Below are 18662 nucleotides of genomic sequence, written 5' to 3'. Positions count from 1 at the left end.
TACCTGTACGACAGTTGTAAATTGTAAAGCCAAAAAATAGGTTTTTTCAGAAAATTTACGCACCAAATTTTCGCCTTTGGGCTCCTATTACTAGGAAGCTGTACGGAGCACACTCATGAGATATACTTCGAACGACGTGGAATCACGAGTTCTGCAATCCTATAAACTAGTTTGGATTATTATCTAGTTGCACCCTCTAATTACAAGAAAAATTCGAAAAACACTGAAATCAAAACTTCAAAATGTCAGCATCGATTTTAGGGCGATGCAGTGTATATATCCAAAAGTCATACACTAGAACCATGTTGACCAAGGGGTATTGTTTAGTTCTTTCTTTGAACACAGGTTCGAATTTTGCGTGGTTTGGCCAGAAATCAAAAGTGAACACAAAAAAACATGTTTACTTCAACACATTTTTCCCATTTTTTTATATTGCCACCAACGCAGCTTCCACGAAAATTATTTGTTATGGTCCATATTATGAGATCGTGGCTAAAACACTTCAATTAATATAAATATATTCATATTTTATAAAACATATTAACAGTTCGCGACTTATTACATGGTGAACCTCAACTTCAACGATTGAAAAACTTTTTTGAATATTACCATATGCTCTCTTAAATTCACTTGTGAAATTTTTTTCTCTTTTGAGATCCACTGCAATTTTTTTTCTAACTTGATGACCGCACACATAGCAAAATAAATCAATGTTTTTACACTGCGTATATGAACTTTTCAACGCCATGCTTGTGTGTAACTTTCTTTTTAAATTTCTTCAGACTTAGGTCCTTTCCGTCCGAAATATTTCAACTATTTCAAACTATTCTGTCTAAACAACAGTGAGGGCTTGCCCAGTTTTTTTGTTCAAATAGTTCCAGTAGAAAAACGAGAAGTGTTGTAAAGAAATACAATTATTTTAGAATAACTGTTTTAAATTCATTTATGCATGAGTATTACATACTTAGTATTGTCAATATATAATTCAGAATAAATGAGATAATACATATATCAATAATGATAAATGTCATCGATAAAAGGAACATGAGGGATGCAATGTTGCATTTGATATTGGTGAAGTAGCTTAGTTAATTTCAACAATTCTATTGTCGTAAACCTTTTTTTGTTAATTATACTGTTGGTATGTACGAGTATACCACCAACCGAAGTATACAAATTATGATTTTTATAAGGTTATGTGCTTTAAGTTCACGGCCTAGAAAGTTCGTGTATTTTAAAAAGTTGTTTATTGTGATATTGGATACATTTTTAGAGTTAGTTGTTTCCTTGAATTTTGAACGGTTCGTGCCCTATGGGCTAAAGCACGAGGAAAAAATTATCAAAATCACACTTTTTCAGGTTTTTTGTTATTTTGACTTTTAAAATCGACTCACAGAAAGTTCGAATGCTCTAAAAAGTTGTTTATTGTGCTGTCAGATATATTTTTGTAGTTGGTTGTTTCCTTGAATTTTGAACGGTTTGGGCTCCATGGGCGAGAACCGGAGAAAAATCGATTATTTAAGACTTTTTCTCCACACTGACCTTTCAGAACGGCTCTTTGAAATTTTGTATATCGTCTGCTACGTCGGAAAAGGTCGTAAGTCCACTTTTTTTGGAAATCGCGTTTTTGTTACAGGATGATAGTACAAGTCAGAACACGTCGTATGATACAAAGAAAATGATAGTATGTCGCGTTTTTCTGTGTGTTTTGCCCTTGTCGGAAAAGGTCGTAAGTCCACAAAACGTACAAATTTGAGTACGAAAAGGTCGTAAGTCCACAGGAAAATTTATACTTTAAAAGAATACTACAGCTAATGTAGTTCAGATATAGTGTTTAACGTCATCCATGGTTGGGGTACAATGTAAAGAACTAGCCTACACCTTTGGATGATAATCGGATGATATTTGGCGGAGCCTGCGGACCAAACTTTTGAACAAAAATGTGATAAATTCTATATTGCAACGAAAATTTACATTTGAAATCTATTTTCTTCTATAAGCGAACTGATTATGGAAGATGGACTTTTCCTTGGACTTGGCCTTTTCATTGATACAAATTGGGATGCTGTATGTGTTCAAATACCTCATATTTTTACTGTTTTTACTGTCGTATATCTTAATTAACTTTATCAACTGGTAATTTGTGGTTTCTCTAGGGACATTTATTCACATAAGATTAGTTTGTATTCTGAATTCAATAAAGTAATACCTTCTAACGGAGCAATGTTTTTTAATCAAATATGATTCTAAAATAATAATTGATTGAAATGTTATTAAACTAAGAAGACATCATGATTCTTGCTAACAAAGAGCAGTATGAATTTGGAATGGAATTAGACGATGGTTTCATTGGTCTAGTTCCCTATGGTTTTCACGGTGATTCTGAAAGCTCTGATGATAAAATTCCTAAACGCAGGAAGACATTACATGCTGAAGATTCTACATGGTTTGCAGACAAAAACAAAAGATGCTGGGAGTTGGGGCAGAAATACTTGGGAAGACAAAAAAGAACACTATATGGGATTATAATGTAGCTAAGAAACCACGTACATTAACGGAATTAATCATGAAATTTAATTGAAGGAAAAGGTCGTAAGGCAAAAATGCAAGGTCGTAGGTACAACGTGTCATGTTTTATATTAAATATCAGCCGAACCGGTCCACGTTGCTGGCCCTTGAAACAGTTAATGTTACCTTTTCTTATGTCAATTATATTTTTTGCATCGCAAATTAGTTGGGATATGCAAGTGACTATCAATAACAAGAACGTCGTTAAATTCGGCCAGGCCGAACTTGTTATACCCTCCGCCATGAGTTGTATTAAATTTTACTACAATTAGTTTCCTTTCGTTTATTTAGTTTCCTTTCGTTTATGAAGTAGACTAAATACCAAATTTCAGCAATTTCGGTAAAACAATGTGGCTAACCTTCAAAATACCGAAATTCGGGAGGCACCGTTCTACCCCAAACGAAGAATAAATACCAAATTTCAGCCATTTCGGAGGAAGACCGGAAATCCTGAGGTACCGTTCTATGGGGGCTATATGAAGGCGTCAATACCAAACATCCTAGAAGTAATAGATACTTCTATACCAAATCACGAAGATCTATCTTAAAAATTGTATCTTAATTTCAAAAGACGGTCATGGTTATACCGACTTAGAATTTTACTCTGATCAAGAATAATAAATAGGGTCTCCGCTGAATATATCGATATGTTACAAACTGAAAGAGAAATTTATTTATTGCTAAAATATGTACCCAGGATTGGAGAAACGGAATCGTTCGTAAGTTTTATATATATAGCGCATTTAAAAAATATGGCACAGGTGCAACCCGCTCCTCCGAAATTCATCAAAACATATAGACTTCTTCCACCAAGGGACATCCTTGTGCATAATCTGAAAATTACATGGAATAAGTTCTTAGGGTCGGAGATTCAACAACCGTTGCCTCGCAAATTATTTTCTGACCGATACTTTCATAACCTTTACAAAAAGCGTTTTTTAAAAAATAGGGCCTGCCCCGCCCCCTCCAAAATTCAAAAAATATAAAGTCTTTTTTCACCTTGGTTGTTCCTTGTACATTATCTGAAATTTTCAAAAAAATCGGTTCAGCCGTTTTTGAGTTTATGCGGAACATACAAACATACACACATTGTCTTTGACATATAAGATTTCACTCAAATAATAATTATCTCATTACCATGTTAACTTGCAAGCTTATTCTTTGTCTTAAACTCAAATCATTCTTAAAATGTCGCTCCGATCGGAATATTACTGCGATCTACAGGACAGCTACAAAGTCGGGGAAAAAATGTGGATTTGGTCCATTTCACACCTTTCGATCATAACCAACATCTAATGGGGTCACTTCTGGTCGGAACCCGATCTCACCACAAAATTTCGTGACGATCGGTCCAAAATTGAGGCCTGGAGTTTTATTACAATTGTTAATGGATGGACGGACGCACATAGCTAGATCGCTTTATCTCGTCAAGATATGAAAAAATGGCAAGGAGAGGGAGTCAACGACGAATACTTCGCGATGTTACACGAATATTGAACAAAACAAACTTATAATACCCTTTCCACATTGTTTTGTAAAGTATAAATATTTTATTTTAAAAACGTCCGTAAATTGTAGGAAAAGGTCGTAAGTCCCTACAAAAATACAAAACTGTACAAGGAAAAGGTCGTAAGTCCAAAGACATCCAATTATCTCCCAAACGCGACGGAATTTTATCAAACAAATTACGGGTATTGAAGCGGAATAAATAAACGAAGAATTCTGCCTTTACCACCATAATAAAATCTTTAATACAGAAAGCGCTGGAATGTTTTTTCTTCCTCCTGAAAAATTTATTGAGAGGGACTTACGACCTTTTCCGACGGAGCAGACGATATTCTAGAAAGTTATGAGTAGATCTAAGGTACATTTTAGTAAATGGTTGTTTCTTTAGATTTTGAACGGTTTGGTATCTATGAACCAAAATCGAAGAAAAATTGAAAAAAAAATTAATTTTCTTATAGTTTTGATTAAAAATGTGCGGCATATGGTAAATAAGGTATAACGACTATGTTACTATATAATTTGTATCTCATAATATCCTTGTTATTTGACATTCAACCTCGATGTGGGAGCAGCAAATTTGAGACAGATATTGTGCTATAGGAACAGAAAAAGTCCTTAGAATTGTTCCACAAACATCCCATTCGGGACAACGTAGAATTCTTTACAAATAGTCCTTAAAAATACAAAATTGTGTACCAAAAGAAATAAGTTTACATTTTCTTAAGTGTGGATTCTTCGTCTTGCTTTGCCAACCTCAAATTATAGTGAAATGTTTGAATAAAATCGCTACCCATTATAACCAACCTGGCATTCGACTAAAGCTGGGTACACATTGCCAGTTATGAATGACGAATGCTCAAATAATCGGGTTCTTGCTAGTGTGACCGTTCATTTTTGTTATTCATCATGTAAACACAAAATATTTTGTGGTTATTGGATGGTTGGACAGATATCGATAATTGCGAAAAATCGATATTCAAAACCGACAATAGCTCTGTTCCTTTCTGTTCAAGAATCTTCAAGTTTTACCACTTTTTACTCGAAAAGCGTTCCTTTACTTCTGAGACCATGCAATTAATATGGGAGCAGTTTAAAACTTTTACTACTTTGCTGGTTTTGCCATTTTCAAAAGTAAATGAACAGGCCAAATGTGTACTGCACTTAAAGATCGTGTTAGTTATGCAGAAACTTCGAGTAATAAGGCTGACCATAGTGTATATTAGACAGCATCTAAAAATTCTGCGCTATGTTGAATGATGACTATGATGTATTAAGTTGAATAATTTTATTGAAGTGAAAATACAAAGTACAATGAAGTTTGTATGTAGAATAAAAGACAAAAAGCAAAGGTTACTTATACAATGTAAAATATTAATTGATTAAATGATTAATATTTAAAATATTTACGAAGTGCAGCAATCGAAGTTTTGGTAACGGTTTGGTCATCATGTCTGCAATTTGATATTCAGTTGAGATTTGAGACACGATAATATCGCCTTCAATTACCTTTTCACGAATGAAGAAGTGCTTCGTTCGCTTGTGAAACTCTGGATTTTGAGACAGTCTTATAGCAGCAGTATTATCGATGTGTATTACCGGTACTTCATTATAATTAATTAAGTCATTGTAGAGGCTTTTCAACCACATCAATTCCTTAGCGGCCTCACTCGCTGCTATGATTTCAGCTTCGGTTGTTGAGGTAGATACGGTTGGCTGTCTTTGACTTATCCATGATATAGGACTGCCTGCATAACATGCTACTACTCCAGTTGTTGATCGTCCTGTGCTCATAAAGCCTCCATAATCTGCATCACTATAGCATTCCAATTTCTTTAAACCGTTCGTATTGTAAATTATTCCATAGTCAAGTGTGCCAGCAATGTAACGAAGAACCCGCTTAAGTCTTTGTACATCTTCACTTGTAGGGGATTCCAGAGATCTTGACAGAACACCGACACTAAATGCCAAATCTGGCCTAGTTCCCAACATTAAATACATTATTGCTCCAACAGCTTGATGATATGGAAAGTCATTTGTTGATTTTTGAACTTCTGCAACGGTCGTTGTACTTTCCATTGGAGTTGATACTGCTCTACATTCAGAAAAGTTAAATTTTTCCAAAATTTTCTTAGCATATGACTTCTGACTTATCTTTACAGAATCATCCGACTTTTCAATTTCTAACCCAAGAAAGTAATTTGCATCTTTGTGTGTAATTTTGAATTCAGCTTTAAGTTCATCTAGAAAGATCTTCAAGTCGTTTACATCAGACGCAGCAACTAAACCATCGTCTACATACAGAGCAAGAATGATTTTCTTCCCCTGTTTTTCTCTGATGTATAGACAACTGTCAGCCGAGCTTGTTTTAAATCCCAATTTGGTTAAAAAATTTCGCATTCTAGTATTCCAGCACCGTGGTGGTTGTTTAAGACCATACAGGCTTCTTTTTAGAGAACAAACTCTATTTGTTCCGTCATCAAATCCTTTTGGCTGTTTCATGAAAATTATTTCGTCCAACTCTCCATAAAGGAATGCAGTCGAAACATCGAACTGTGCTAAGTACATTTTCTCTGTGACTGCAACACTTAACAGAGACCGAATTGTGGACATCCTTGCTACCGGACTAAAAGTTTGGTCATAATCATGTCCTTTTGTTTGATTATATCCGTTAATGACTAGTCTCGCCTTGAAGGTATCCACACTGCCATCCGCTTTGGTTTTTACTTTGTAAACCCATTTTGATGGGAGAGCTTTAGCACCCTTCGGAAGTTCGGTAAGTACCCATGTTTTGTTTTCTATTAACGAATTCATTTCCTTTTCCATGGCTGCTACCCACTCTGATCTTTGGTCGCCTTTAGTAGCTTCAGAATATGAATTTGGAGTTTCTATGCTATTAACAAACTCCTGGGAAACCATAGCCAATTCGTCATGAGTTGTTTTTGAAATTATTACCTTTCTATTTCTTAATTTCCTGTAATTGCAATTCTCTTCTTCAGATTCTTGTCCATCGTTGCTTCCTGATATAGCATCTTCAAACTCACTGTCAGATGTTGCATTTCTCTCTAAATTATCTTCAGGGTTGCTGCTCGTACGTTTATCATTTTGTTCTTCTAAATTTGGTGAATCTTTGGCTAATTGATCACCTTGTGGTTCTATGTTTGGATCCAACTCTTCATTCAGTCCACTCTGAATTTCATCATCTTGAATTAAATCATTGAAACCTCTAATCTTTGACAAATCAATACGTTGTGTATCAGGATTTACGTTGGATTTTATTATGGTTTTTTCTTCTAAGCGATTATTATTTGTTTTCTCTACAAATTTAACATCTCTAAAAACATGAACTTCTCTCTTTTCTGGTATAAAAATACGATATCGCTCGTCCCCATCATATCCTACCAGGTATCCTTTTTCAGCCTTTTTGACCATTTTCTTTCGCTTTTGACTTGGAATGTGCATATAACATGTCGACGCAATGATTCGCAAATGTCGGATTCTAGGTTTCTTACCATACCATTTTTCGAATGGGCTAATATCAGCTTCGGATGACTTTCCTGTTCTGTTTAAAATATATATTGCTGATTTCACAAATTCACACCATAGTGATTCTGGAAATTCAATTTCCTTATTTGCGTACTTGAAAGTCCTTGCCATTTCTACGATCGTTCTATTCTCTCTTTCAGCACACCCATTTTGCTGCGGGGTATATGGAGCGGTCAACTTATGAGTAACTCCATGCTGAGCAAGAATTTTCCTGACGTCATCGTTGTCAAATTCGCCACCGTTGTCGCTAATTAACGTTTTTACAGTGTGACCTTGTCATTTTGCGTGAATTAACATCTCTTTAAGCGAATCTTTAACTTCTGATTTTTGTTTTAAGAAAAACCCATATCGATATTTCGTATAATGATCTTTAAATACTACAAGGTACCTGTATCCTCTGAATGAAGGTGGAAAAGGGCCACATACATCTGTTGATACTATTTCTCCTGGTTCACTAGCAGCGTCACGTCTTCCAAAAGGTTTCCTAGAAGACTTTCCAAAAATGCATGGTTCACAATTTTCACTTGTATTCTTCACTGAAATTCCCATTTCCTTTTTAAGCTTCATTTTAACATGGCGATAGTCCTGATGTCCCCAGCGTTCGTGGTATAACTGTAACACCGACTTTTCTTCAAGCAGGGATATATTCTGTGTGTGTGAATTTGGACGGACATTAAGCTTGTATAGTGTGCCATTGATTTCTCGTTGACCATGTACCACAAGTTCTTCATCGACGTACATTTTGCATTCATTTGTGGTAGATGTAAATTTGCTATTTGGGTTTCTATCGTGTGCAGCTAAAATCGAAAAAAGGTTTCGAGATATAGTTGGAACATACCATACGTCGTTTAGAGTTACAATTCTTTCCTTATTGTTGACTTTCGATAACAGCTCTATTTTTCCCTTCCCAATGGCTTTTAAACACTCTTTTCCTGCAGACTGTATTGAATTGGGTTGTTCAAATTCTTCGTATTTCACAAAATACTTATCTGAATTGGTAACATGCTTTGTTGCACCGTTGTCGAACCACCATTCCAAACTTGAATCTGCGATATTTACTTCGTTTGACATCGCATGTAGTGCAACATGTGTATGATTCTTAACTGGTTGTGACTTGGAAGGCTTGCCATCTGCAATCCACTTGCGACATTCTTTTATCCAATGGCCTTTCTTCTTACAGTAATGGCAAATACTGTCCTTTTTAGTACTTACATTCTTGCTTTTAGAATACTTCTCATTTATGACTAAAGCTTCTTGACCTTCAACGTTCTCAGGCTTCTTGAAATTGCGTTCATATAGACAAAGCTGCATAATAAGTTCGTCTAAGGACTTATCCTCATCCCGAGTTATCATCATCCAACTCGATTTGAACATTTCGAACGATGATGGTAGCACGTGCAGAATCTTGCAAATAAGAAGCAGTTCTGGAAGTTTTTGATTACCTTTTAATTCCAAACCAGCGCACATTGGGGCAAGATTCCAAAAAACGGAGATTAATTCAGGGAAGCATTTGAGTGAACTAATGTTAATATTTTTCGAATGTTTACACTTCAATCAATATAACGGAACACAGTTTTGGTGCAAATTGAGGGATTGGAGAGGTATATTCGAAGCCCTCATAAATGGGTACCATAAAAACTATGAAGTGTTTTTACGTTTTTGCCTTCATTTCTTATTTGATGAATCCAAAATCTTCTAATATGATAAATTATTGGTTAAGCTAATATTTGGCAAAAAATTATTAAGTTAGGTCAATATTTTAGTGTAGCTCCCATACAACGGTATCTCCCGATTTTATGTATTTCGAAGGTCTTGACCACATTTTTTAGTACATTTATCTGTAAATTAGGATTTATAGTTCTGAATGCCTAAGAATTCATAGTGTGAAAATTTGTCAATATAGGTCAATGTTTTGGTATAGGCCCCATATAGAGGTGCAGTCAAATTTGGGAGTTTTCGAATATTATATGCATATATTGCTACTAAACTGGTTCAAATTGTGAATTGTACATTTTGAAGGGATTGAAAATATTTCTATCAAACATCATCTCTATATATTCTCGTTTTGGAATAAGCTCCATATAAAATATTCCGCTACTTTTTTAACTCTAAATACTTTTCAAATATAGGGAAAATGGCTACATTTAAATTAATTTTTAATATGCTTCTAAACTTCTTTTGCCATAAATATGTTTTTCTAAGACTTAGATTCCTAACTGAAGTTGACGATTCCATTCTAAAAGGGGCACTTTTGATGCGTAAAAAAATATTACTCTTTATTTACCAAAATTTAATTTAATTTTTTATGGTGCTCTTTAAATTATTAAAAATACTTTAGCTTTATGACAGTGTAACTGTAGAAATAAACAATATATGATCTTGACATTTTGGTTAAAGACTTACAATTTTGTACCATATTACCATGTAACGACAGTTATACCAAAAACCGAATTTAATTTATGTTAATTAATCTCCATTTTTTGCTATTTCACCCCTTGTGCATCGCCATCATTTTATATAAATCATTATATATAGTAACTATAACATAATGGTAGACCTGCACAAGTTGTGTTATGTAGGGTGACCACAGACATTAAACCAAAACACGACATACTGTACAACAGTAACAGGGAAAATGAAGACAAAAACCCCAAAATGCAAATATTTGACCCACAGCTATTTCCACCATTTTTGACATAACTCAAAATGAGCAAGAAAGGAGCAAGTTTTGTTTGCGCAATATCAAAGAAAACAATCAAGAGAAAAATACAAAAAAAAATTCTCACGATTCTCGACACTCTTTTTTGTTATACTCCAATACATTTCAAAATTATGCAAAATCTGGACACATTTTGAGGAATTTTTTAAACACATTTCTACAAGACTTTTTTCAGTACAATTTTTTCCTAAAATATTAAGAATTACCTCTGCTTGAAATATCTATTTTGAAAATGCCAAGTTTTTGTAGCAAAAACTACGTTATGGCGATTTAAAAGCAGCAAAATTTAATACTTTTCACCTGTTTCTTTAATTTTAAAAATATGTTCAACTTTAACACTGTGCTACACGAACAGTAAACAACATACGACTTTGCTATTTTGGCTAGTGAGGTAGAATTTTGTACTCGTTAACCCTGTCAAGACAGATTATCAAAAATTTGTGTTTCAATTAAGAGCCGTTTTTTTCAATCTTGCCCCAACGTGCAGCGTTAATTTCTGTCCACAAACTTTTAAGTTTAGAAATGTGCGTTGAAACATCCAAATTTTCAACCCACTCAAACGAGAAAAGTGCTGTGCACATCTTGAACAATTGGTCCTTGGATGTTGCTTCGAATTGTTGGTGTAATGCTTCCCAAACATCAGCTGCCGATTCTTTGTCCATTACCTTCATATATATCTCATCAGATATGGTACTAGCAATAAGGGTTTTGGCGAGACCGTTCGTTTTCCTGTAAAACGCAGACCGAGTATTGTAATCTTTCACCACAGTTTCAGTTGCTCCCTCTTTTAAAGGTTCTGGCTTTGTAATTTTTCTTGAAACCACATACAGAGCTCCTTCATAAAAATCTAGGAGATCTTTGACTTTTCTCTTCCAAATTGCCCAATCGCATTCTCCTGTTAATGGCTTGATGGTCTTGCAAAACTCCATGATTCTGACGTTCAAGTTCTATTCACAAATTGAAAATTTTCTTTTTCACAATTCTTGAATTAATTTCTTATTTTTCTTTTTCAAATGTCATGGAGGGCCCATAACCTATTAAGTTGAATAATTTTATTGAAGTGAAAATACAAAGTACAATGAAGTTTGTATGTAGAATAAAAGACAAAAAGCAAAGGTTACTTATACAATGTAAAATATTAATTGATTAAACACAGTACTTCAACATGATGGACCAAATATTTGTTTTACATAGTTGTTATAACGGTAATTTTAGTACAATTTTATACAAAATATGTTTCAATTTGTTTTTTTTTTTTTCATTTATATCTTTACCGTAGCTTATGTTAGTTAATTTTATTTACTTACAAAAACACAATTGTAATGAAATATTAAAAAAAAATTATTAAAATATTAAAACAACGACTACGGGATTAAGCCTGACTATTTTGAAAACAAAATAGAGGTCGTCATCACAAAAGCAAAATACCAACCCTCCTAAAAAAATATTACCATATTTTTAAAACCGGTTAACCGACACATATAACCGGTTTTTCGGTTAACCGAAAATCATGTTTCTGACGAAAACCGGTTTCGGTTTTGTAACTCAAAACCGGGTAACCGGTTTCGGTTTTGGACACCCTAATTACATAAGCTTATTAATTACATCAAAATGTTGTCTTTAAAAGAGGGATTGTTTACCACTTTATGGCCAAAAAAGTGGGAAATGGAAAAATATATACTAAAAAGGATTGGTAGTTTTCTGAGGAAATTTTTTATTAGTAAAATTCAGTAAGGAAAAGGACCTAATGTATTACGTCAAGCCTTTTTAATTTTGTGTCAGTTTTACAATTGCTTTAACAGAAAACGGATACCAAAGGAAGTAAATATAATCAACATATACAGTGATATCCTGATACTTTTAAATGTCAATGAAATTTCCAACTAAACAAGGTAGTAACCGACAGTATGTTACGAATTATTGACTTTTTCCGACTATCTAGATTCCAGTGTATAAAATATCATTCTTGCAACTTATGGAACTTACCTAATTGCTTTATAATACTGGCAAAAGAAATCAGGTCGTATTCGATATTGTTGAATAAAAGCTTCACAGGTGCGCAGGAATAGTGGATTTGTGGATAAGTCAGAATTATCATCTTCGTTTCCATAATTGTTTTCGTGCTGTTTTTTAGTGTGTTGCTTTCTTTTCTCTTCCTGTCGATGAAAGTGTTGGATATTTTCGTCCTCGATCTCTGGTATATTATCAAAGAATTCATTAGTTTTCTTATAACTGCCACTGTTACTGGTAGTACAACTGCTCTCATGGCCACTACTACCACTTGATGTGGCCTTACGTTTATTGTCGCTTTTCGTAAAATTTCCTACCAAATCTAAATTTTGCGTGGAAGTTGTTGAACGTTTTTTATGAGTATTTGTTAAACTTATGCGTCGATGGTAATCTTCGTATGTCTCATCCGGGAACAACATATCATGTCTGATATAATAGTACGCAATGTTCTCCGCTATTACTTTCCTCTGGTAGTCACGAATAATGGTTATTTATTCACCTTCAACTGTAAACAAAGAAGAAGACAACAACATTAATTTTATTACAGACATTGAGATGCCACCAAAAATCTTATAAATCTGCCGCTCTCTCTGTGTATTCCCAATTAGAGTTTTAACTCAAAATAGTTGTTATAGTTGTTCTGTCATAACAAAATCTTCTTCATGCTCTTCATATTATATTAAATTACACAGTCATGACTTTTCTTCAAATTGCATTCTTGAAATTGTTTATATCCAGTATGGATGTTAGAAATTCATTTTGACAACCACAAAGTTTGTATAGCAAACAAACTATTATGCACATATGTTTGTACGAGGGTTGCACGATAACTTTCTGGGCTAACAATGAAAACGTGAATATTTACCATCAAAAATAGTTTTATTGTTTTCTTAAATAGTTTCCAGCATGATTTATACGCTTTTTGATGCACTCAAAGCAATTGTTGAAGCACTTCTTCCACTCCTATTGAGACACCTCCAAAATCTTCTGTCGACGAAAATCTTGATGTGCGGGAATCAAATTAAATCATTGGGTGCCAAGTCAAGGCTTTACGGCGGATGACCCAACAATTGCACGTTTTGTCTGGTCAAAAAGGCCCTGGTTGGAATCGATGTGTGAGAGCTGGCATTGTCATGGTGCACAATGATTCGCTTTCTCTTTTTCGTTTTTCGACGTTCTCAGGAGACTTCAGGCAAACAAATTGTAGTGTACCACTCAGAATTAACCGTCCTTCGTTCCTCAACCCGTACAGGAGCCTCCGTGATTGTATTGCACCTCCGTGATTGTATTGATTCACAATTTCTTTGCACCAATCGACAAGAGCCTTTTTAGCGATTGTCAAATTGTATTGGATCAACCGAGAAAACTCCATATTTGCCGCCAGGTGTTCTTGCAATATCAACTGTTAGGTGGTGGAATAAATGTCCAAGCATGTCTCTATCTGACGGTATATAACATGGCGATCTTGCTTTATCCGTTCACGGACGGCTTAATTTTTTTCTGACACAACTGCCAGCTTTCATAGTGCTATAGGATGGTCCTTTATGGGCACACAAAGATTAAATTTGATCTATGCACTCTTGCCGTGGTTATCTCCGTCGAAAGTTGTGAAAAATGAACGGACTAAAATGTTCACAAGTAAATTCCATTACTTTTTTTTTTTTGTACATGGTCGTATGTCAAACTGTCCTGAGCACGTTTAGGCTAAAAACTGTAAACTTTCCAAAATAATTGTCAAATGGCGTCTGGCAACACGCAGGCCATAGAGTTATCGTGCAACCCTCGTATTAGACTGTATCAAAAAAAAAAAAAACATTTTTACTCAATTGCAAATCCTCCCTCAGATTTCCATAAAGCTCCCATATTCTTGCCGATTTTACGTATGTTTTTCCCCACAAATATCCACAGATAAGAAACAATGCAACTGATGAAATCCTGTGGCGAGGATCAAAACAATAGTCTTCCCTGTCTTACAGGGATGCCAAATTTTCGTCACCAATAAATTCGTTGTTTTAAAATATTAAAACAACAACAATGGGATTAAGCCAGAATATTTTGAAAAACAAAATTGTGGCAAATAGTCATGAGTAAAAACAATGAAAGTATGCTACGAAATGTCATCTGGAATAAGTCAAAAAGTAAGGTCCTGTATTTAAAATTTTGTAAGGAAAGTGGTAGGGATAAGATTTGAAAATACCAGCTGCTTGTCCATTGTGTTATTTCCAACAATATTTCACATGCAAAATACTTCTGATAATATATCGGACTGAAATTTTTATCAATTGATCCTGGTGGCCTAAGAACACTCAAACCAAAATATTGCCGTATTGCAAGTTTTCGCGTGGTTCGCCATATAAAGAATTATCCTGAATTGAAGTGGTTTACAGTTACCAATACATAGTTCTACCGAATTTGCTGTAATCCGGCAACAGGAGTTATTATTGCATAGTAAAGCTCCCCGCGAGTAATTATCATTATTGGTCCACGATTTGGTCCTTATATGATTTATATCTCGATTTATTTCGGCAGGTATTCATACCGAATAGGTTTTAATAATGAACTCAGAGTTCAGAACACCGTCTCATAATGAAATGTGATATCAGTCCACTTTTGACCACAGCCTCCATATAGGGTTACCATCCATATAGGAAAGGGTAATAAAATTACTTAAAAATATTCAGCACCTAAAACTGAGCTAAACTTTTGGTCATAACTGTCCAAACCGCAGGTGTCGCCAAGAAGTTTAAACAGTTTTGAAATTAACAGACCCTTGGCCTCATTTTGGTGCTAGTGGCGATTCTTGCATATGCTTGGAAAATAATTAATACTTTAAAGAAATCCAATTAAATATTTTTATTTTGACCAATATTGTAGCTAAAATATTTGGTAACCCTTGCAAATTAGAGGAATTTTTTGTAAGAAAGATAATTTTCTTCTCATTTTAAAATAAATTTATTTCTCAAAAATTGGTCATGTTTGTAAGATTTTATCTCCTTAAGATCCGCGAAAAATTGTAAAAACAGGTCGACTTTCAAAAAAATATAAAAGTTTAGAAGCGATTGTCATCTTTAAATTTTTAAAATGATGGCATGATTATTGTCGTTGGGCGCATCCAAGGGATGAAGGAATCATCAGAGAAGTTATGTTGGAGGACTTTGAATTATTGGAAAACGATTCTGAAAAAATGAGATTTCCTATAAAAATGAATTTATAAATGCAATAAGTATTCTTCGCAAAGCGGTGATGCTAGCCAATATGTCTGTTTTTGATGAAATAGAAAACATACCCCATTATTAAAAGTCGAACAGATTTATTGAGTTCCAGTTAACTTAACTGCCCTAGACAAACGGCAGCGTTAATTTGCATTAACTGCCTTAATTCAAATTAATTCGTGCATTATCCACATTCTTAATGCACAAAATCAAAGTGAATTTAAACTGAATTTAGGTATTTCAATATGGCAATACTGTGGAAGAGAGTCCATATTCATGTAAGGAAAGAGAATATTCATTAGGGTGGGGCGATTTGTGTGGAAGCAAAAAAACCTTAATGAGCCCTTCGCGTTTCTAATTCCTGGGATTGAACTGAGCAAAAAAGTCCACTGGACCAAAGGAATTTCTCATAATTTTCAAAATAAATATTGAACAAAACAAAAAAACATTATATTTTTGAAAATTATGAGAAATTCCTTTATAGGCTTTTTGTGGGGTTTTTCAGACATAAACCACTATAACTTAGCCATTTGTTGACCGATTTAAAACAATAATAGCTTATTCAAAAGACATTCACCCCTTTAAAAGGAAGAAGGATCAAAAGAAATCCGTAGTGGAAAAAATAAGATATGCCCGTTTAAATTTGAAAATGTAAGAAACCCAAATTTTCACTACTTTTACCGTTATAAAAAAATAAAACGAAGTGACCCAAACGAAATAAAGGCATTGTCGTTTTCCATGGATCCCAACACGATATAATTTTGCATCAGAACACTTGAATATTTTTCGGGTCAAATTTTGTAGCACAATGTCATTTATCGACATTTTCCGAAAAGTTTGCACATTCTTAACGCCAAAACTGCCTGAAGGAGCGTTCCAATGCTCTTGCGATGTATTACAGAGTTTTCAAATACTCTCTTGGCTACAATGTTTGTCTTTGTGTTGGATCGAAAATCTCAATGGTTTGGCTGTTATATGCCAAAATATCCAAAAAACGTCAATAAAAAACTTAAAGTCAAAATCGGGAGGCTCGATTTTCATCGTAGACATATGGTCCAGTAGACTTTTTTGCTCAGTTCAACCCCAGGAATCAGAAAGGTTTTCAAATCGCGCCAGCCTAATATTCATGCTCTGAAACACAATTTACATAGCAAACAACAACAAAACAGTTGTTCACTTGCAATCAGCTGTTTCGTAAATTCAAAAACTGTCTTCTGTCACGGTAAAATTAAATGCAGTTCTTAATGCAAATTATCGTTGCCGTCGGTCTAGGGTATAAAGTTAAAACCGTTAAAACTTTCTTAGCATTAACATTTATTGTGAAAATTTACTTAAAGTCTTCCTAATTGGTTTATTTTGAATTTTCAAATTCATCTAATTGTAAAAGAAAACGTATAATAATGCCCCTTATATATAGTATTATTCCATGGGCCATTATCATACATTTTACTATTACTAGGCGTTTACACCAGACAGTTTGTATTCAAATACAACTCTGATTTACTAACACATACATACATTTGTCGTTTGTCTCCCAGCTGTCCATCACTTTTTCATAGACAGTAGGGTTAACAAATTTTTGACATTTTGCGAAAAAAGAAGTGAAATGATAATTTAAATGTGTTGAAAACAAAAGAATAGGCACAAAAACAAAATATGTGAACGGAAAACAAAAAGAAATCTATGATTTTCATTCATAATTTTACAACTGTTTTTGCAGTTGTCTGGACGCCTACGTCGCAGAGGCAAGTTTTGGGTTTTTGACAATCAATACATGAAGTCAACTGTCCTGTCTTTTGTAAACGCAGGGTTAGATTGAATTTGAAAATTCAAAATAAACCAATTAGGAGGACTAGAAGATAATTTTCACAATATAAATATGTATATGTATATGTAAATATACTTAACTACTAGAACATTAGTGGCGTTTTATTGGGATAGCTGTTGCAATTTTGTTTTTTTTTTTTCAACATAGTCTGGCTTTATCCCATTGTTGTTGTTTTAATATATTAAAACAAGGAATTTATTATTGGGGAAAATTTGGCATTGTTCGCCATGGGTAAGACAGAAAAGATTATAGTTCCGATCCTCGTAACAGGATCTCATCAGTCCCTTGTTTCTTGTTTGTGGATATTTTCCACCGAAGTTTTTTTTCAATAAATTCTTCAACAAAAAACTTTTTATACTCAATTACACTATGCAACACTGAAAATGCAAACAACTTCTAGTATGCATTTTTGAAAGTACATATTTAGACTACCCAAGTAGGGGTTTGTCCTGTCAGATCCAGTTCGGAATTTATGGCCTCATCTATCTAAGAAACGAATAGGAATTTGGCCTTGCTGTCTTTAGCAATATTGTAGCCCTAAACTAGTAGAACTTATCTTTAAAAAAAACCACATAAGAAAAACTCCGTCTAGGACATCAAAATCTATAAAATACAGAAAATTTTACATAATTGCTGAAATTCTGGTCAGTATCGACTAAACTATTAGGAGTTGAACCAAGTAACCTTTTGCAAAAATCTTCCAAATAAAGTTCTCAACAATTCTTTAGAACATTCTGAAACTCTAAAATGCTTACTTTATGTTGTTTCAGCGGTATTTAGCATCATATCTTTTACAACACGTATTTGAAACACAGTTCACACCAACAGTTTATTCTCGCATTTCGATTTCACTACATTATTGACATTTTTATTAAATCGTCGTTGAAAAATGTACTGAAAACAACGGCATACAGGCATTCTACAACAATGACATGTTGTGTATTACATTCCAGAGAATATTTTTCCAAAAGAAAATATTCAGAAAAAATTAACGGTTTTGGAGATACGGTGCGAAATGTATAAAAATTGTGGAATTTTTGCATATATTTTGAAATTTGTGGCAATGAATGTAGTTTTTCGAGTTCATTTTTTCTTCAATTATTTTATTCTTGTCCTTATCTACAAATTTGCTGCAGATGTCAGAAGAAGATTCGCATTGGTTTCAGAGATGTAGCCCCGAATTTCTTTATAAACTCAATATTTAACCATGTTTAGATGGGGCCATAAAATCCGAGCTGGATCTGACACAACTAAACCCAATCAGCGTTTCTTGCCG

At 34.1% G+C, this 18662-nt stretch overlaps 1 protein-coding gene across 1 annotated transcript in view; it reads right to left on the bottom strand.

Annotated features, from left to right (window-relative positions):
• dachs (unconventional myosin-IXb-like dachs) overlaps window positions 1-9084 on the bottom strand; it is a 32195-nt gene extending 23111 nt beyond the window's left edge. Inside the window, exons 1-3 of the mRNA XM_073965275.1 lie at window positions 8044-9084; window positions 6911-7302; window positions 5581-6166 (exon numbers count right to left, since the gene is read on the bottom strand). Coding sequence (XP_073821376.1) covers window positions 5581-6166; window positions 6911-7302; window positions 8044-9084 — 2019 coding nt within the window. The remainder of the gene's footprint in view (window positions 1-5580; window positions 6167-6910; window positions 7303-8043) is intronic.
• Between the last annotated feature and the right edge of the window lie 9578 nt (window positions 9085-18662).

Source organism: Musca autumnalis, unplaced genomic scaffold (assembly GCF_047663935.1).
Source record: "Musca autumnalis isolate F117 unplaced genomic scaffold, ASM4766393v1 scaffold_2, whole genome shotgun sequence".
NCBI classification, from domain to species: Eukaryota; Metazoa; Arthropoda; class Insecta; order Diptera; family Muscidae; genus Musca; species Musca autumnalis.
Note: the sequence above shows the minus strand (reverse complement) of the source record. Positions and strands in the feature narration are given on the sequence as shown.